A 19,846-nucleotide genomic window follows, 5' to 3' on the forward strand; every position below is an offset into this window, starting at 1 on the left:
TCCCAAAACTTGTGTTAAGCCAGTAGAGGGATTTTGGAAGTATATAGGAAATAATGCCTGGTGCATTGATTGGAGTATGAAGCCAATGTTTGATATTAGTAGGACAAATTGGAAATGCCTCACAAAGGTAAATCAGTCTTTCCACTTTGGAATTACAGCAGAAAAGCGCTCAAAATCATTCCCAAGAATGTAGGCAAAAGATTCCTTTCTCCTGGCTACACTGTGTGGGTAACATCAGATGGATTTTGGACCACTCGATTGAAACTAGAACCAATAGGGAGACAAGTAACCCTAGGACTTCTGACAATCTGCCCAACTTGGAAGCGAAGTCCAATTAAAACCACTTATTGGGGAAAAGTGAAACGAGAACCAGAAGGCAATTCATGGGCAGGGCCTACCTCTGCTGTCGAATTCAGCTGGGGAATTCAAAGTTTTTTTGTTACCAGGATTAATGGCATTAGAAAATAGAATACTGAGAGATAATTTGACTTGGCAAGTAGAGGCACTATCACGACCTACCCAGAAAGGGTTTCAAATTATTAACAGGCAGGTTCAAGCAAATACTAAGATGACCATACAGAATAGGTTAGCATTAGATTTACTATTGATTAAAGAACAAGGGGTATGTGGATATTCAAAATTAGATACAGAACATTGTTGTGTCCACATACCCAATGTGACTGATGATTTGCAAAGACAGCTAGATGAGATGAAAAGAGTAGCAGAAGATAGTAAAGCTATCCGAGACACTGCAGAAAATAATTGGCTAAATAAAATTCTGCAAACCCTAGGAGGATGGTCACTGAAGGGATGACTGGCTACATTATTAGAAGGGCTAATTGTTGTGACAATAACTGTTATCATCCTTGCTATTTGTGTTGGCTGTGTAAAACGAACAATTGAAAGAAATATGTGGAAGTAATAATGACTTTTAATTTAGAACCTTTTGCTTCAGACTTTTAATTTAGAATTTTGCTTCAGAGGAAAGAAGGCAGGCCGCTTCCAAGGCAGCCTGTTTGGTAGATGTGCTTTCAGAACAGAATGGTGTGTTTGGCAGGAAAAAATGTTTTAATATTGTAAGGAAACCAAGGAGTAAAATATTTTATATTCTCAGATTAACTCGCATTCCAAAATTAGATGCACCATAAAAAGACTGTGACGAATCGTACTTTGTTTTAAAATATTTTCCATCTGTATTCTAGTAAATATAGTCTGTTTCGTTGTCTATGCCTGTACAATAATCGTCAATTACATTTGTATCGAACCCAAAGGTTAAATCACGAAGCCCAGCAGTGGGAAAAAACGCGATGTGATATCAGAGGAATTTTTCACCATGTAATACGGGTCTATTTGTAGAACTTTGAGTATCCTTATATGGGATTGATTACTTTGTTCGCTGAAGGCAGATTTCCAAGTAAGTTGGGACTTGAGAGATGATGAATTTTGGGATACAAAGTTGCCCAAGTCTACCACCATTTGAGAGCTGATACAGGGAATGGCAACGAAATTCTGGGAACTGGGTAGTAGGAAGTACTTGTTTAACTTGTTTAATTTCAAGGTAGTGTCAGAGGAAGACCTAGAGAGCAAAATTTCCTTGTGCAGTTGCATGTGCAATGGAAACTTCCAGCCTTAGAGAAAGCTAGATACGATGAATTCTGCCGAGCCGGTACAGAACAGGGCACATAAAACACACACAGCAGGCTCAGCACACGTTCAGGAGGTGACATTCACGAGCTGGCGACCATCGTAAAGCGTGATTTCCAAGACCACGCACTTTGAAATGTCCGCGGCTACCCTAAGAACCTAAGCACCGTGTACACAAAAGCAGGTCAAAAAATTAACGTACCTGAAAGGAAACTTGGCCACAAGTCTCGGCAACCTCTCCCTTAGGGACGAGACCACCTGAAGCTTCAGCCGGTGGCCGGGCCGGGAGGGTGTCGCAGCAGCTGCCGCCCGACAAGCGGAGCTGGCTTTTGCGCGAGTCGGCGGTGAGCGACACCTCGTGCGAGTAGGAGTGCAGGAAGGCGCGGACGCCGTCGATGCCCACGAAGTGCGAGGCCGGGACGCCGCGCAAGGCGCCGCTGCCCGCCGCCAGCAGCTGCGAGCGGCGCCAGCGCCAGCGCCGCAGGCGCAGCGCCAGCAGCAGCAGCAGGAAGGCGAGGAAGAGGCAGGACACGGCCGCCACGGCCACCACCAGCCACCGCGTCAGGCTGCCGGCCGGCTCGCCCGGCGCCGCCGCCGCGCTGCCCAGCTCCGCCAGCAGCTCGGCCACGCTCTCGGCCAGCACCACGGTCAGCGTGGCCGTGGCCGACAGCGCCGGACGCCCGTGGTCCTTCACCACCACCACCAGGCTCTGCCGCGCCGCGTCGCGGGCCAGCGGGAAGCGCGCCGTGCGCACCTCGCCGCTGTGCAGCCCCACGCGGAACAGCCCCGGCTCCGTCGCCTTGGCCAGCTCGTACGACAGCCACGCGTTCTGCCCCGCGTCCGCGTCCACCGCCACCACCTTGGCCACCAGCGCCCCGGGCTCCGCCGAGCGCGGCGCCAGCTCCACGCCCGCCCAGCCCGCGCCCGGCGCCGCCGCCGCCGGCGGGTACAGCACCTGCGGCGCGTTGTCATTCTCGTCCACGATCACGAGCCGCACCGACACGTTGCTGCTCAGCGCCGGCGCGCCGCCGTCCTCCGCCCGCACCCACAGCCACACCTCGCGCACCTCCTCGTAGTCGAAGGAGCGCAGCGCGTACAGCGCGCCCGTCTCCGCCCGCACCGACACGTAGGACGACAGCGGCGCGCCCCGCACCCGCCCCTCCGACAGCCGGTACCGCACGCGCGCGTTCTGCCCCCAGTCCGCGTCCGCCGCCCGCACCGTCAGCACCAGCGCGCCCGCCGCGTTGTTCTCGGGCAGCCGCGCGCTGTAGCGCGCCTCCGCGAACACCGGCGCGTTGTCGTTCACGTCCAGCACCCGCAGCGCCAGCACCGCGCTGCTCCACAGCGCCGGCGACCCGCCGTCCGCCGCCCGCACCGTCACGTTGTTCTCCGCCACCTCCTCCCGGTCCAGCTCCCTCGCCGTCACCACGCGGTAGTAGTCCTCGAAGGGCTTCTCCAGGCGGAACGGGAGGCGCTCGGCCATGCTGCACCGCACCTCGCCGTTCGCCCCCGAGTCCCGGTCCTGCACGTGCAGCAGGGCCACCACCGTCCCCGACGGGGCGTCCTCAGAGATCGCGCTCAGCGCCGACGACACTGTCAGTTCGGGCGCGTTGTCGTTCACGTCTGTCACGGCAATCGCGACTTTCGCCGTGTCGGAAAGTCCGCCGCCGTCTTGAGCCCCCATCTCCACTTCGTAGGATTCGCCTTCCTCGAAGTCCAGGCTCCGCACCAGACTGATCGCTCCCGTCTCGGCGTCCAGCTGGAAAATTTCCGACGACCGCTCTGAAATTTTATGGAAACTGTATTTCACGTGCCCGTTCAGCCCCTCGTCGGCGTCGGTGGCCGTGACGGTGTACTCCACCTGGCTGAACACAGGCGCGTTGTCGCTCGCGTCCAGCACCGCCACGCGGGCCCGCACCGTGCCCGTCCGCGCCGGCTCTCCGCCGTCGCTCGCCCTCAGCACCAGCTCGTGAAACGCCGCCTCCTCCCGGTCCAGCGCCTTCGCCAGCACCAGCTCGGGACGCTGATCGCCGCCGGGGCCCGCCTGCACGGCCAGCGAGAAGTGCTCGTCGCCGCTCAGCTCGTAGCTCTGCAGCGAATTCCGTCCCACGTCCGGGTCGTGAGCCCTGGCCAGGGGAAACCGCCACCCTGGGGCTGTCGTCTCGCTGAGTCTCAGGTCTATTTCTGCCCCTCGCAAGCTGGGCGCGTTGCCGTTGATGTCCGTGATTTCCCCTTCGATTCCGTAAACCTGCATTTCCCCTTCCACTATGAGCTCACACCGCAGCACGCATTGCTGCACACTCTCGCAGAGCTGCTCTCTGTCTATCCTCTGCGCCGTCACTAAATGTCGCGTCTTCCCGTGCAGAGCGAAATACTGCGTCCTACCTCTGTCTATGATGCTGAGGTCGCGCCGGCGGAGCGCCGGCAGCTCCAGCCCCAGGTCCTTGGCCACGTCGCCCACCAACGAGCCCTTCGGCATCTCCTCGGGAACCGACTAGCGCAGCTGCCCCCACGCTGCCTCCCACGCCGCCACCAGCACGCACCACAGCAGGGCTCGCTCCCGCCGGCCCCGACGCCCGCCTCTCTCCGCCATTGCGAAGCCCGGCAGCAGCTGCCCGCTCGCCCCGCCGCCCACCGGAGACGGCCTGCGGGTCACCGCTGTCGCCGCGCTCCTCCCGCCGAGCCTTCCCCCGAGCAGCCCGGCCCGGCTCGGCTCGCTCCCACCGCGCTGCTTCGGGCTCGGACCTTGCAGCCCCGCGGCTCGCTCGCCGGCTCGCCGTTGCTCCGGCGGCCGCCGCCCGCCTTTCGGCCCATCGTGAGCCAACAGCGACCCTCGCAGCCGCAGGCAGCGACTGCAGCGCTCCGGCGCTGGGAAGCGGCCCTCTGCCTTGCCGGCTTCCCTCTCTCGCTCAGCGAACAGCGCCTGCTGCAGCCCCGCGCTTGCGATCAAGCCTGATAACCGTGCTTACAGATTCACGGGACATGCATGCATTCAGGGTAGTCTCTCCGACAAGTCCTGCCCACCGCATTGCTTCAGAGAATGACAGAATGATAGAGTGATAGAGTCACAGAATCATAGAATGGTTTGGGTTGGAGTGGACCTTTAAAGATCATCTAGTCCACCCGCCCTGTAATGAGCAGGGACATCTTCAACTAGATCAGGTGACTCAGAGCCCCGTCCAGCATGACCTTAAATGCTTCCAGGGATGAGGCATCCACAACCTCCCTGGGCAACCTGTCCCACTCTTCCACCACCCTCATCGTAAAAAATATCTTCCTTATATCTAGTCTGAACCGACCCTCTTTTAGTTTAAAACCATTACCCCTTGTCCTATCGGTACAGGCCCCATGAAAAAGTCTGTCTCCAACTTTCTTGTAAGCCCCCTTTAAGTATTGAAAGGCTGCAATAAGGTCTCCCCTGAGTCTTCTCTTCTCCAGGCTACATAACCCCAACTCTCTCAGCCTTTCCTCATAGGAGAGGTGTTCCATCCCTCTGAACATTTCTGTGGCCCTCCTCTGGACCCACGCCAACAGGTCCATGTCTGTCTTGTACGGAGGATGCCAGAGATGGATGCAGTGCTCCAGGTGGGGTCTCACCAGTGCAGAGTAGAGGGGCAGAATCACCTCCCTTGACCTGCTGGCCACACTGCTGGTGATGCAGCCTGGGATACGGTCGGCTTCCTGGGTTGCGAGTGCACATTGCTGGCTCATGTCCAGTTTTTCATCCACCAGTACCCCCAAGTCCTTCTCCGCAGGGCTGCTCTCAACCCCTTCATCCCCTAGCCTCTATTGATACTGGGGGTTGCCCCAACCCAGGGGCAGGACCTTGCACTTGGCCTTGTTGAACCTCATGAGGTTCACACGGGCCCTCATGAGGTTCTCGAGCTTGTCCAGGTCCCTCTGAATGGCATCCCGTCCCTCAGGCGTGTCAACCGCACCACTCATCTTGGTGTCATCTGCAAATGTGCTGAGGGTGCACTCGATCCCACCATCTATGCCGTTGATGCAGATATGAAACAGTACTGGGTCCCTATACGGACCTCTGAGGGACACCACTCGTCACTGATCTCCATCTGGACATTGAGCCATTGACCACTACTCTGTGGATGCGACCATCCAGACAATTCCTTATACACCAAATAGTCCATCCATCAAATCCGTCCGTCTCCCAATTTAGAGAGACGGATGTTGTGGGGGACCATGTCAAAGGCTTTACAGAAGTCCAGACAGATAACATTCCCTTGTCCACTGATGTAGTCACTCCAGCATAGAAGGCCACTAGGTTGGTCAGGCAAGACTTGCCCTTGGTGAAGGCATGCTGGCTGTCTCAAATCACCTCCCTGTCCTCCATGTGCCTTAGCATAGCTCCTAGGAGGATCTGTTCCATGACCTTCCAGGCACAGAGGTGAGGCTAACAAGTCAGTAGTTCCCAGGGTCCTCCTTTCTACCCTTTTTAAAAATGGGCGCAATGTTTCCCTTTTTCCAGTCACCGGGAACTTCACCTGACTGCCATGGCTTTTCAAATATCATGGAGCGTGGCTTGGCAACTGCATCAGCCAATTTCCTCAGGACTCTGGGATGCATCTCGTCGGGTCCCATGGACTTATGCATGTTCAGGTTCCTCAGGTGGTCTCAAACCTGAGCTTCTGTTACAGGGGGAGGGATTTTGCTCCCCCCGTCCCTGCCACGAGGTGCATCCACTTGAGAGGTGTGGGAAGAGAGATTGCCAGTGAAGATGGAGGCAAAAAAGTTGTCGAGTACCTCAGCCTTCTCATCTGTTGTTACCAGTTTGCCAGTCGTGTTCATCAGGGAGGGTACGCTTTCCTTGACCTTCCTTTTCTGGCTGACATACCTGTAGAAGCCCTTCTCATTATTCTTTGCGTTCCTTGCCAAGTTCAGCTCCAGCTGCCCCTTGGCCTGCCTGACCCCATCCCTACACAACCGGGCAACATCCCTATACTGTTCCCAGGATACCTGTCCCTGCTTCCACTGCCTGTGCATTTCCTTCTTGCCCCTTAGTTGGACCAGCAAGTCTTTACTCAGTCATGCCGGTTTCTTGCCTTCCTTTCCTGATTTCTTACACATGAGATTGATTGAGAGCTCTTGCGCTCTGTGGAAAGCATCCTTAAAGGTCTGCCAGCTCTGTTCTGCTCCTTTGTCCCTGAAGGCAGTTTCCCAGGGGGGCCCATTGACTAACTCCTTGAACAGCTGGAAGTTTGCTTTCCTAAAATGCAGGGACCTCACTTTACTCTTCGCCTGTCCTATATATCCCTCAGGAGTGCGAACTGCACCAGTGCATGATCACTGCAGCCCAGGCTGCCTCCAATCTTGACGTCTCTGACTAGCTCACTTGCGTTGGTGACCAACAGGTCCAGAAACGCATCCCCTCTGGTAGGGCTGTCTGTTACCTGGCCTAAGGAGTTATCCTTCCTAAACGGCGCCTCCGACGAGCCCCTCGGGAAAGCTCAGCGGTGTGTTTAGGCCCTCCAGCGCAAGAAACGGCCTCTCCCTCTCATAGGGTAAAATCCGTAATAAACCATCTAGTTATGAACTGCATCAGACACCCAGACCCTCGAGCTGGAACAACCCGACAGGCGGCAGTTTTACACCAGGAGGTGCCGGTTCCTTGTGATCTCAGTAAGAGAGACACGGCGACTCTCTAAGATGTCATTCACAACTCTGATTATTACAGCTCACGCTATTGGAAGAGATTAGCGTCGATAATCCTACGACCCTTTAGGTGCAGAGAGCCCTGAGCAGAGCAGCTTCGCGCAGGCCCCCAGCCATGCACAGCATGCCATGCAGACCCCGGTCATAGAAAAGACAGAGTGCCCCCGTTTCAGTCATTCAGGCCATTACAGGACTTCCCTGCAAGAAAGCAATTCTATTCATCATTCCTACTGTCAGAGTAAAGGAAGTTCGCATGCGGACTTCTTGCTCGCAGGTGGCCTTCTCACCAGTAGCAAGTGGGAGCTGCCTGCAGGTTCCTCGGTTACAATGAGCTGAGTTTATCCTTCCACGAAAGGATTTGTGGAGCACAACACAGCACAGGACAGCACAGGCCTGTGCCTTAAAGGAGGTTGTAAGGAGGCAGGTGTTGGTCTCTTCTCCCAAGTAACAAGCGATAGGACAAGAGGAAATGGCCTCAAGTTGCGCCGGGGAGGGGGGGGGTGTTAGATTGCATATTAGGAAAAATTTCTTCACCAAAAGGACTGTCAAGCACTGGCATAGCCTGCCCAGGGAAGTGGTTGAGTCACCATTCCTGGATGTGGCGCTCAGGAACATGGTTTAGTGGTGGACTTGGTAGTGTTAGGTTAACGGCTGGACTCGATGGTCTCAAGGATCTTGTCCAACCTAAATGATTCTACGATTCGACTTAGGTTGCCTGGATAGTGGATCATTCACTCGTCAATGTACAACGGTCTTTACTACACCAGCCTGTCCTCAGGACTTACCTTTTTAATCAGGGCCTTGCGGAAGGGGTGGCTGCAGTCCTCCGCATTTCCCAAGAGCAAAGCCTCTCCCTGGGAGCTGTTTTTGCTCACCAGATGCCCACCTCCTGGGGCTCCCCCACATACTTCCCCAAAGGAACCTGCATGCTGTCTTTGTGCCATCCATCCCCCAAAACCTTTAGAGTCAAAACACTTTGTGCTCAAACACCTCACGGTTGCCATCTGCAGCTGGAGCTGTCAGGAGAGTTGGAAAGGTCACTCCCCAGTCACCTCACTGCTCGGCAGAGGCCTTTGCACACCCAGGGCCCTTGTTAGGGTAGGGGCCAGTTTCTCCTCACCTGGATCTAACCGGGCCCTGTCGCAGCCAGACACTCAGTGCTCAGAAGACCCGCAGAGGCCTGCCAGCAAATCCCTGCTCCCCACAATTTTCCTGAATTCTCTATCAGCTGTGTCTCCAAACTGAGGAAATGTACCCGCCCAACTTTACCTCAGCCAAGGGACAAAATGAGAAAACAACTCCCAGCCTTTTGAAAAACTTTGACAGAGCTTTCCCAGAAAGAGCATCTCTACAAAGACTGTCTCCACACAAGGCATTAGTTGTTCGCTTTATTTCACTTTTACACACAAGGGTATCTCGGTTTACAACGGTACAGTTTATAACTGCAGCACAACACAGCGTGAGAGTTTCTGAATATTCCGTGCCACACTGCCATCATTCAAACAATCCGTTACTATACATGGGGTGACAGTCCTTCTTAAGAGGAATAGGTAAGACAATGCCCAAACACAGTTTGCAGAGTAGAAGGAGAAAGGGCAAAAAGGAGAATGCAAATGCTCTAACACAAACCCAGAAAATACTGTCGGGACAGCTTTCCACTCCCATCAAGAAGCCTCTGAATTTGGGAACAACAAGCATGAGACCAAACTCAATGGCCCTTTTCCAAGTTCATCTCGATTCTACCTTCAGACAAAGTCCTTTGAAGCGACTCATGGAGTTTCCTTACAATGCACCCAAGGACAACATGTGAACATGTTTTCACAACTCTGTACGGTTACAGCCTATCCCAACACCATTAGTGCTGCTATTAGAACATATTTCCAAGGCAATCCCAAGGAGACAGCCCACCCACCCCCCCTCTCATGGGCCAAAGGAAAATCTCATGCATTTTGCTGCTCTCCCTAGAGAAAATGAGACTGCTGTACTCAAAGGGTCAAAATGCCCTTCTTGCCTGCTGGGCTGGAATTGCGTGCATCACAACGGCTGGATGTGAGCAACTCCCTGCTTCACTGGGCAGCCTTTTGCACCATATGCAGACACACAATGGCTGTCTGGACAGACATAGTGACCAGAAGGAAAAACACACAGAGCCCACACATCTCAGACAGAGACATCCAGAACCCAGAGAAGAAAGAGCCCCGTGCTTGCACCACATTGTAACACAGTACTCACAACTTCCTTGCTTTCCTGACCCGGGAGGAGGGCTACGTGCATTTCAGCGAGCATGCGATTCGTCTGCCCGGCCTTGCCATTGCGTTACAGCACAGAATAAGAGGTCCACAGCTTTGCCTGACGGCAAGTGAGACAAGAACTTAGCTGGGGGCCCTGGAACTAACCCCACTCTCGAAGCATTTCAGAAATGGCTGTAACAGAGCTGAAACGTACTACTGCCTGACTGAGGGAGCCTTTAGGTTCTTTTGGGTTTTGGAGGGGGAGACACCTTTTCTTCTGACTTAGAATTTGAGGGAAATTGGTGACACCAATTGCAAATGCAGATTTACTCTGGAGGAACCATTGCCACATGTAGCCCAGATCCCTTCCTATCGCAAGGCATGAAGCCTCTGGCTCTGCTGACTCCATGCTAGTTAAAGGAAAGACTATTGAATTGTTCTGCAGAGAGCGTCCCTGGGTTGTCTGGTGCCATCTCCTCTGCCGTGATAGGGCCACGGGGGAAACCTTGTTCACTGTTGGTGTCCCCGCCCATGCCACGGTGCTGTGGTGGCAGGCTGGGGAGGATGGGCTTCAGGAACTTGAACTCGCTGTTGCCCGAGCCCGTCGTGAGGCTGATCTCATAGCAATAAGCATGGGGCAGAGTCCCCATAGCGGCCGCATCAGCCACGCTGCTCTGCAAGTTGCCGGCGCCGTAAAGCACATGCCCGCTTTTCAGCTCCTTTCTCTTGCACACCTTGCGAGCGATGAAGGCTGCAGTGGACATGAGGAAGAGGAGTGAGACGAAGACCAATGAAATTATTAAATAGGTTGTCAGGGAGCTGCCCTCATCCTCCGTGGCCAGGCTGCTGTGTGGTAGGCGCATGTCTGAGAAGTCATTGAGCAGGAGTGCGCTCAGTGCTGCAGTGGCCGACAGTGGTGGCCGCCCGTTGTCTCGCACCAAGACGACGAGCTTCTGCTTCACGGCATCTCTCTCCGTCGCCGGCCTCCTCAGCCGCACCTCCCCACTTTGGGCACCCACCACAAACAGCCCGGGGTCGGTGGCCCTCAGCAGGTGGTACGAGAGCCACGAGTTCTGCCCCGAGTCAGCATCAACAGCCACCACTTTGGTTACGAGGTACCCCGCCTCAGCCGACACAGGCACCAGCTCGCTGGACGGTGGGCTGCTGTCCTGCGAGGGGTGCAGCACCAGCGGCACATTGTCATTCTCGTCCACCACAGCAAGGCGGACAGTGACGTTGGCACTAAGGGGTGGCGAACCCCCATCGGAGGCGCTCACCAAGACCTCGATCTGCCTCACCTGCTCGTAGTCCAGGGGCTGCAGCACAAACACGTGCCCGTTCTCAGAGTTCACGGAGATGCAGGAGCAGGGGGCCTGCTCTGTGCGTTGGGCCGGTGCCAGGGAATAGGTCACCTTGGCATTAGGTCCCACATCAGCATCTGTGGCACTGACGGCTCCAACGAGCACCGTGGGGACGTTGTTCTCACGCACAGACATGGTGTATGATGTCTGGTTGAAGACAGGTGCGTTGTCGTTGACATCGGAGATGTCCACCATGAAGGTCTGGGTGGTTGTGAGAGGCGGTGACCCTGCATCTGCTGCTGTGACAGTGAGGATGTACCGTGGCATCTCCTCCCGGTCCAGCGTGCTCACAGTCACCAGCTCGTAGTAATTCTTATAGGCTGGCCGCAGGGAGAACGATAGCTGGTCTTCAAGGGCACAGGAGATCTTCCCGTTGGCACCGGCATCCCGGTCCCTGACAGTAAAGAGGGCGACCACTGTCCCTGGTAATGTGTTCTCGGGGAGGGGGCTGCTGAAGGAACTGACCACCAGCTCCGGTGCATTGTCATTCACATCCACCACCTCCACCAACACCTTGCAGATTGCTGAGAGGCCCCCGCCGTCCGTGGCCCGCACGCTGAGCTCATGATTCTCTGCTGCTTCAAAGTCCAGAGACTTGGTGAGCTTAATTTCACCACTTGTGGGGTCAATTGTGAATGCTGAGTCTCTATGGCCCACTGCTTGGCTGAACTGATAGGAGATGTCCCCATTAGGTCCTGCATCCAGATCAGTTGCCACCACGCGGAGAACGACAGAGCCCTCCGGCGTGTTTTCCAAAACCTGCCCAACGTACAGCTTCTGTGCGAAGACGGGAGCGTTGTCATTTACATCTAGAACGACAATGCGGATTTGGGTGGTCCCACTCCTGGGCGGAGAGCCCCCGTCCATGGCGATGAGACTGAAACCCACCTCCGCCTGCTCCTCTCTGTCTAGAGGCTTTTCCAGGACCAGTTCAATATAATTGTCATCCTCACTCCGACTGCCAAAGGAGACACTAAAGTAGTCGTTCTCGGGAGCAATGCTGTAAGCCTGGATGCTGTTGCTGCCAACATCCAGGTCCTGAGCCCCCTCCAGTGGGAAACGCGAGCCCGGGTCGCTCCTTTCCGGGATCTTAAAAGTGACTCGTTCCTCCGGGAAAACGGGCGAATGGTCATTGATGTCCTCCACGGCCACCTCGACTCGAAAGAACTGCAGCGGGTTTGCCAGCAGGAGCTCGAAGGGGAGCGTGCAGGTAGCGGACTGCCCGCACAGCTCCTCCCGGTCCAGCCTCTCCGCCACTACGAGGCGGCCGGTGCCGCGGTCTAAGCGAAAGTGCTGCCGGCCGTCCTCGGAGGCCAGGCGGGCGCGGCGAGCCGACAGCTGCGCCGGGGCCAGCCCCGCGTCCTCCGCCACGTTGGCTAACACGGAGCCGCTCTCCGCCTCCTCGGCTACGGAGTAGCGGATGGGCTCGGAGCGAGCGTGCGGCAGGGAGAGGAAAGCAGAGAGACAAAGCACTTGCCTTGCGATCGCCATGTCGGGGCGGCGGGCAGCCTCCGTCTCGCGGATCGCCCGCGCAGTCCTCCGCCGAAAGCGGCGCCCGGCAGCAACGCGGCGGGGCGGCGGGCTGGCGACCTCCCTTCTCGCCGAGTCCGGCTGGCGGCCCGGAGCGCGGCCGCCGTGGCCCGGCAGCGGTTGGCACGGGGCACCGCTCGCCGCCGCCGCCGCTGCCCAGCTCGGCTGGGCTGGGCTGGGCTGGGCTGGGCAGGGCCGGGCTGGGCTCGGCCGCCTCCCCTGTCGCAGCCGCTCGGCGCCGCCTTGGCCGGGAGCACCACCCTGCGGCCTGCCGCGGGACTGCGCCCGCCGCCGCTCGCTGCCCGCGCTGCCGGCTCGCAGCGGCGCACGGACCCGTGCGCACACGCGCGGCTGCCGGCCGCTCGCCCGCGGGGGGGCCCCGCGGCAGGACGCGCGCGCACCGCGCCGGGGAGGGAAGCGCAGGGAAGGGGCGCCGAGAGCCCTGCGGGGCCGCCGCTTGAGTCCGAGCGCACGGGCAGCGCCGGCAGCTGCCCCGCGTCTTCCTCCGCTCCCCGCCGCCCAGAGCCCGCGGGCAGGCGTGCGCGCTTGGCTCCCGGGAGGCCAGTCCGTGCCCTTCGAGAAACACGGAGGCAAGACAAGCACAAGGCCTTTCCCACGGCACCGTGGGGCGGAGGCTCAGCCCGGAGGGACTGAGCCGCCTTCCCCGGCCGGAGAAGCCGGGCGAGAGCCTCCGCAGGGGCAGCACGCAGGTAAGAGCGCAGCACGGCACTACATCTACTCGTGGATCTCAGGCTGAGGACGGGGAGCGGAGGCGGGTCCCAGCAAGGCTCAGGCGTGGACGCGCCTGCCGGCCGGCCAGTCCGGTGGCTGAACGGGAGGAGGGGCTGTGCTCCGCGGGTTGGCTTCCCCCTCGCCAGCGGGCTGCGAGCTGCACAGCGGTTCCTTGGTCCTCAGCGCTGCTTTGCGGGCTGGGCAGGACGGGCCTCAGGAACTGGAATTCGCTCCTCCCCGAGCCGGTGGTCAGGCACACTTCGTAGCGGTAAGCCGGCGACAGAGTGCCCGTGCCGGCCACGTCCACGCCGTCGGCGGCGAAGTCGCCGTCAGCGTAGCAGCGGGCAGAGGGAGGCGACAGGCGTGCGCGGAGGCGAGCCTTGCAGAGCTTGGCTGCCGAAAAGGCGAGGACGGACAGGAGGAAGAGCGACGAGACCCAGCCCAGGGAGGCGATGAGGTGGGTGGTGAGCGGGTCCTCCTCGCCCGCCTGCGGTTGCTGCTGCTGCCTCGCCGCAGGAGCGTGGTTGAGCTGGAGGAAGGCGTCGGAGAAGCCGTCCACCAGGGCGATGCCGAGGGTGGCGGTGGCGGAGCGCGGCGGCTGCCCGCCGTCTCGCACCAGCACGACAAGCCTCTGCCGGGGCGCGTCGCCCTGCGCCACGGCCCGCGCCGTGCGCACCTCGCCGCTGTGCAGCCCCACGCGGAACAGCCCCGGCTCCGTCGCCTTGGCCAGCTCCTACGACGGCCACGCGATCTGCCCCGCGTCCGCGTCCACCGCCACCTCCTTGGCCACCAGCGCCCCGGGCTCCGCCGAGCGCGGCGCCAGCTCCACGCCCGCCCAGCCCGCGCCCGGCGCCGCCGCCGCCGGCGGGTACAGCACCTGCGGCGCGTTGTCATTCTCGTCCACGATCACGAGCCGCACCGACACGTTGCTGCTCAGCGCCGGCGCGCCGCCGTCCTCCGCCCGCACCCACAGCCACACCTCGCGCACCTCCTCGTAGTCGAAGGAGCGCAGCGCGTACAGCGCGCCCGTCTCCGCCTGCACCGACACGTAGGACGACAGCGGCGCGCCCCGCACCCCCCCCTCCGACAGCCGGTACCGCACGCGCGCGTTCTGCCCCCAGTCCGCGTCCGCCGCCCGCACCGTCAGCACCAGCGCGCCCGCCGCGTTGTTCTCGGGCAGCCGCGCGCTGTAGCGCGCCTCCGCGAACACCGGCGCGTTGTCGTTCACGTCCAGCACCCGCAGCGCCAGCACCGCGCTGCTCCACAGCGCCGGCGACCCGCCGTCCGCCGCCCGCACCGTCACGTTGTTCTCCGCCACCTCCTCCCGGTCCAGCTCCCTCGCCGTCACCACGCGGTAGTAGTCCTCGAAGGGCTTCTCCAGGCGGAACGGGAGGCGCTCGGCCATGCTGCACCGCACCTCGCCGTTCGCCCCCGAGTCCCGGTCCTGCACGTGCAGCAGGGCCACCACCGTCCCCGACGGGGCGTCCTCAGAGATCGCGCTCAGCGCCGACGACACTGTCAGTTCGGGCGCGTTGTCGTTCACGTCTGTCACGGCAATCGCGACTTTCGCCGTGTCGGAAAGTCCGCCGCCGTCTTGAGCCCCCATCTCCACTTCGTAGGATTCGCCTTCCTCGAAGTCCAGGCTCCGCACCAGACTGATCGCTCCCGTCTCGGCGTCCAGCTGGAAAATTTCCGACGACCGCTCTGAAATTTTATGGAAACTGTATTTCACGTGCCCGTTCAGCCCCTCGTCGGCGTCGGTGGCCGTGACGGTGTACTCCGCCTGGCTGAACACGGGCGCGTTGTCGCTCGCGTCCAGCACCGCCACGCGGGCCCGCACCGTGCCCGTCCGCGCCGGCTCTCCGCCGTCGCTCGCCCTCAGCACCAGCTCGTGAAACGCCGCCTCCTCCCGGTCCAGCGCCTTCGCCAGCACCAGCTCGGGACGCTGATCGCCGCCGGGGCCCGCCTGCACGGCCAGCGAGAAGTGCTCGTCGCCGCTCAGCTCGTAGCTCTGCAGCGAATTCCGTCCCACGTCCGGGTCGTGAGCCCTGGCCAGGGGAAACCGCCACCCTGGGGCTGTCGTCTCGCTGAGTCTCAGGTCTATTTCTGCCCCTCGCAAGCTGGGCGCGTTGCCGTTGATGTCCGTGATTTCCCCTTCGATTCCGTAAACCTGCATTTCCCCTTCCACTATGAGCTCACACCGCAGCACGCATTGCTGCACACTCTCGCAGAGCTGCTCTCTGTCTATCCTCTGCGCCGTCACTAAATGTCGCGTCTTCCCGTGCAGAGCGAAATACTGCGTCCTACCTCTGTCTATGATGCTGAGGTCGCGCCGGCGGAGCGCCGGCAGCTCCAGCCCCAGGTCCTTGGCCACGTCGCCCACCAACGAGCCCTTCGGCATCTCCTCGGGAACCGACTAGCGCAGCTGCCCCCACGCTGCCTCCCACGCCGCCACCAGCACGCACCACAGCAGGGCTCGCTCCCGCCGGCCCCGACGCCCGCCTCTCTCCGCCATTGCGAAGCCCGGCAGCAGCTGCCCGCTCGCCCCGCCGCCCACCGGAGACGGCCTGCGGGTCACCGCTGTCGCCGCGCTCCTCCCGCCGAGCCTTCCCCCGAGCAGCCCGGCCCGGCTCGGCTCGCTCCCACCGCGCTGCTTCGGGCTCGGACCTTGCAGCCCCGCGGCTCGCTCGCCGGCTCGCCGTTGCTCCGGCGGCCGCCGCCCGCCTTTCGGCCCATCGTGAGCCAACAGCGACCCTCGCAGCCGCAGGCAGCGACTGCAGCGCTCCGGCGCTGGGAAGCGGCCCTCCGCCTTGCCGGCTTCCCTCTCTCGCTCAGCGAACAGCGCCTGCTGCAGCCCCGCGCTTGCGATCAAGCCTGATAACCGTGCTTACAGATTCACGGGACATGCATGCATTCAGGGTAGTCTCTCCGACAAGTCCTGCCCACCGCATTGCTTCAGAGAATGACAGAATGATAGAGTGATAGAGTCACAGAATCATAGAATGGTTTGGGTTGGAGTGGACCTTTAAAGATCATCTAGTCCACCCGCCCTGTAATGAGCAGGGACATCTTCAACTAGATCAGGTGACTCAGAGCCCCGTCCAGCATGACCTTAAATGCTTCCAGGGATGAGGCATCCACAACCTCCCTGGGCAACCTGTCCCACTCTTCCACCACCCTCATCGTAAAAAATATCTTCCTTATATCTAGTCTGAACCGACCCTCTTTTAGTTTAAAACCATTACCCCTTGTCCTATCGGTACAGGCCCCATGAAAAAGTCTGTCTCCAACTTTCTTGTAAGCCCCCTTTAAGTATTGAAAGGCTGCAATAAGGTCTCCCCTGAGTCTTCTCTTCTCCAGGCTACATAACCCCAACTCTCTCAGCCTTTCCTCATAGGAGAGGTGTTCCATCCCTCTGAACATTTCTGTGGCCCTCCTCTGGACCCACGCCAACAGGTCCATGTCTGTCTTGTACGGAGGATGCCAGAGATGGATGCAGTGCTCCAGGTGGGGTCTCACCAGTGCAGAGTAGAGGGGCAGAATCACCTCCCTTGACCTGCTGGCCACACTGCTGGTGATGCAGCCTGGGATACGGTCGGCTTCCTGGGTTGCGAGTGCACATTGCTGGCTCATGTCCAGTTTTTCATCCACCAGTACCCCCAAGTCCTTCTCCGCAGGGCTGCTCTCAACCCCTTCATCCCCTAGCCTCTATTGATACTGGGGGTTGCCCCAACCCAGGGGCAGGACCTTGCACTTGGCCTTGTTGAACCTCATGAGGTTCACACGGGCCCTCATGAGGTTCTCGAGCTTGTCCAGGTCCCTCTGAATGGCATCCCGTCCCTCAGGCGTGTCAACCGCACCACTCATCTTGGTGTCATCTGCAAATGTGCTGAGGGTGCACTCGATCCCACCATCTATGCCGTTGATGCAGATATGAAACAGTACTGGGTCCCCATACGGACCTCTGAGGGACACCACTCGTCACTGATCTCCATCTGGACATTGAGCCATTGACCACTACTCTGTGGATGCGACCATCCAGACAATTCCTTATACACCAAATAGTCCATCCATCAAATCCGTCCGTCTCCCAATTTAGAGAGACGGATGTTGTGGGGGACCATGTCAAAGGCTTTACAGAAGTCCAGACAGATAACATTCCCTTGTCCACTGATGTAGTCACTCCAGCATAGAAGGCCACTAGGTTGGTCAGGCAAGACTTGCCCTTGGTGAAGGCATGCTGGCTGTCTCAAATCACCTCCCTGTCCTCCATGTGCCTTAGCATAGCTCCTAGGAGGATCTGTTCCATGACCTTCCAGGCACAGAGGTGAGGCTAACAAGTCAGTAGTTCCCAGGGTCCTCCTTTCTACCCTTTTTAAAAATGGGCGCAATGTTTCCCTTTTTCCAGTCACCGGGAACTTCACCTGACTGCCATGGCTTTTCAAATATCATGGAGCGTGGCTTGGCAACTGCATCAGCCAATTTCCTCAGGACTCTGGGATGCATCTCGTCGGGTCCCATGGACTTATGCATGTTCAGGTTCCTCAGGTGGTCTCAAACCTGAGCTTCTGTTACAGGGGGAGGGATTTTGCTCCCCCCGTCCCTGCCACGAGGTGCATCCACTTGAGAGGTGTGGGAAGAGAGATTGCCAGTGAAGATGGAGGCAAAAAAGTTGTCGAGTACCTCAGCCTTCTCATCTGTTGTTACCAGTTTGCCAGTCGTGTTCATCAGGGAGGGTACGCTTTCCTTGACCTTCCTTTTCTGGCTGACATACCTGTAGAAGCCCTTCTCATTATTCTTTGCGTTCCTTGCCAAGTTCAGCTCCAGCTGCCCCTTGGCCTGCCTGACCCCATCCCTACACAACCGGGCAACATCCCTATACTGTTCCCAGGATACCTGTCCCTGCTTCCACTGCCTGTGCATTTCCTTCTTGCCCCTTAGTTGGACCAGCAAGTCTTTACTCAGTCATGCCGGTTTCTTGCCTTCCTTTCCTGATTTCTTACACATGAGATTGATTGAGAGCTCTTGCGCTCTGTGGAAAGCATCCTTAAAGGTCTGCCAGCTCTGTTCTGCTCCTTTGTCCCTGAAGGCAGTTTCCCAGGGGGGCCCATTGACTAACTCCTTGAACAGCTGGAAGTTTGCTTTCCTAAAATGCAGGGACCTCACTTTACTCTTCGCCTGTCCTATATATCCCTCAGGAGTGCGAACTGCACCAGTGCATGATCACTGCAGCCCAGGCTGCCTCCAATCTTGACGTCTCTGACTAGCTCACTTGTGTTGGTGACCAACAGGTCCAGAAACGCATCCCCTCTGGTAGGGCTGTCTGTTACCTGGCCTAAGGAGTTATCCTTCCTAAACGGCGCCTCCGACGAGCCCCTCGGGAAAGCTCAGCGGTGTGTTTAGGCCCTCCAGCGCAAGAAACGGCCTCTCCCTCTCATAGGGTAAAATCCGTAATAAACCATCTAGTTATGAACTGCATCAGACACCCAGACCCTCGAGCTGGAACAACCCGACAGGCGGCAGTTTTACACCAGGAGGTGCCGGTTCCTTGTGATCTCAGTAAGAGAGACACGGCGACTCTCTAAGATGTCATTCACAACTCTGATTATTACAGCTCACGCTATTGGAAGAGATTAGCGTCGATAATCCTACGACCCTTTAGGTGCAGAGAGCCCTGAGCAGAGCAGCTTCGCGCAGGCCCCCAGCCATGCACAGCATGCCATGCAGACCCCGGTCATAGAAAAGACAGAGTGCCCCCGTTTCAGTCATTCAGGCCATTACAGGACTTCCCTGCAAGAAAGCAATTCTATTCATCATTCCTACTGTCAGAGTAAAGGAAGTTCGCATGCGGACTTCTTGCTCGCAGGTGGCCTTCTCACCAGTAGCAAGTGGGAGCTGCCTGCAGGTTCCTCGGTTACAATGAGCTGAGTTTATCCTTCCACGAAAGGATTTGTGGAGCACAACACAGCACAGGACAGCACAGGCCTGTGCCTTAAAGGAGGTTGTAAGGAGGCAGGTGTTGGTCTCTTCTCCCAAGTAACAAGCGATAGGACAAGAGGAAATGGCCTCAAGTTGCGCCGGGGAGGGGGGGGGTGTTAGATTGCATATTAGGAAAAATTTCTTCACCAAAAGGACTGTCAAGCACTGGCATAGCCTGCCCAGGGAAGTGGTTGAGTCACCATTCCTGGATGTGGCGCTCAGGAACATGGTTTAGTGGTGGACTTGGTAGTGTTAGGTTAACGGCTGGACTCGATGGTCTCAAGGATCTTGTCCAACCTAAATGATTCTACGATTCGACTTAGGTTGCCTGGATAGTGGATCATTCACTCGTCAATGTACAACGGTCTTTACTACACCAGCCTGTCCTCAGGACTTACCTTTTTAATCAGGGCCTTGCGGAAGGGGTGGCTGCAGTCCTCCGCATTTCCCAAGAGCAAAGCCTCTCCCTGGGAGCTGTTTTTGCTCACCAGATGCCCACCTCCTGGGGCTCCCCCACATACTTCCCCAAAGGAACCTGCATGCTGTCTTTGTGCCATCCATCCCCCAAAACCTTTAGAGTCAAAACACTTTGTGCTCAAACACCTCACGGTTGCCATCTGCAGCTGGAGCTGTCAGGAGAGTTGGAAAGGTCACTCCCCAGTCACCTCACTGCTCGGCAGAGGCCTTTGCACACCCAGG

General features: G+C 58.1%; 3 protein-coding genes across 3 annotated transcripts; all 3 read right to left on the reverse strand.

Annotated features, from left to right (window-relative positions):
- Positions 1 to 1,655: 1,655 nt before the first annotated feature.
- Positions 1,656 to 4,477, reverse strand: LOC142413405 (protocadherin gamma-A10-like). The gene has a single exon (XM_075509514.1). It carries the CDS (start codon positions 4,121 to 4,123, stop codon positions 1,838 to 1,840), a length of 2,286 nt encoding a protein of 761 aa, XP_075365629.1. The 5' UTR covers positions 4,124 to 4,477; the 3' UTR covers positions 1,656 to 1,837.
- Positions 4,478 to 8,688: 4,211 nt separating this feature from the next.
- LOC142413714 (protocadherin beta-15-like) lies at positions 8,689 to 12,652 on the reverse strand. The gene has a single exon (XM_075510117.1). It carries the CDS (start codon positions 12,395 to 12,397, stop codon positions 9,956 to 9,958), a length of 2,442 nt encoding a protein of 813 aa, XP_075366232.1. The 5' UTR covers positions 12,398 to 12,652; the 3' UTR covers positions 8,689 to 9,955.
- Positions 12,653 to 12,743: 91 nt separating this feature from the next.
- LOC142413732 (protocadherin gamma-A9-like) lies at positions 12,744 to 15,923 on the reverse strand. Its single transcript, XM_075510162.1, is given in 1 exon segment — positions 12,744 to 15,923. A coding segment is annotated over 1 exon segment (2,385 nt). The 5' UTR covers positions 15,570 to 15,923; the 3' UTR covers positions 12,744 to 13,184.
- Between the last annotated feature and the right edge of the window lie 3,923 nt (positions 15,924 to 19,846).

The sequence above is a fragment of the Mycteria americana genome, chromosome 8 (genome assembly GCF_035582795.1).
Source record: "Mycteria americana isolate JAX WOST 10 ecotype Jacksonville Zoo and Gardens chromosome 8, USCA_MyAme_1.0, whole genome shotgun sequence".
Classification (NCBI taxonomy): Eukaryota; Metazoa; Chordata; class Aves; order Ciconiiformes; family Ciconiidae; genus Mycteria; species Mycteria americana.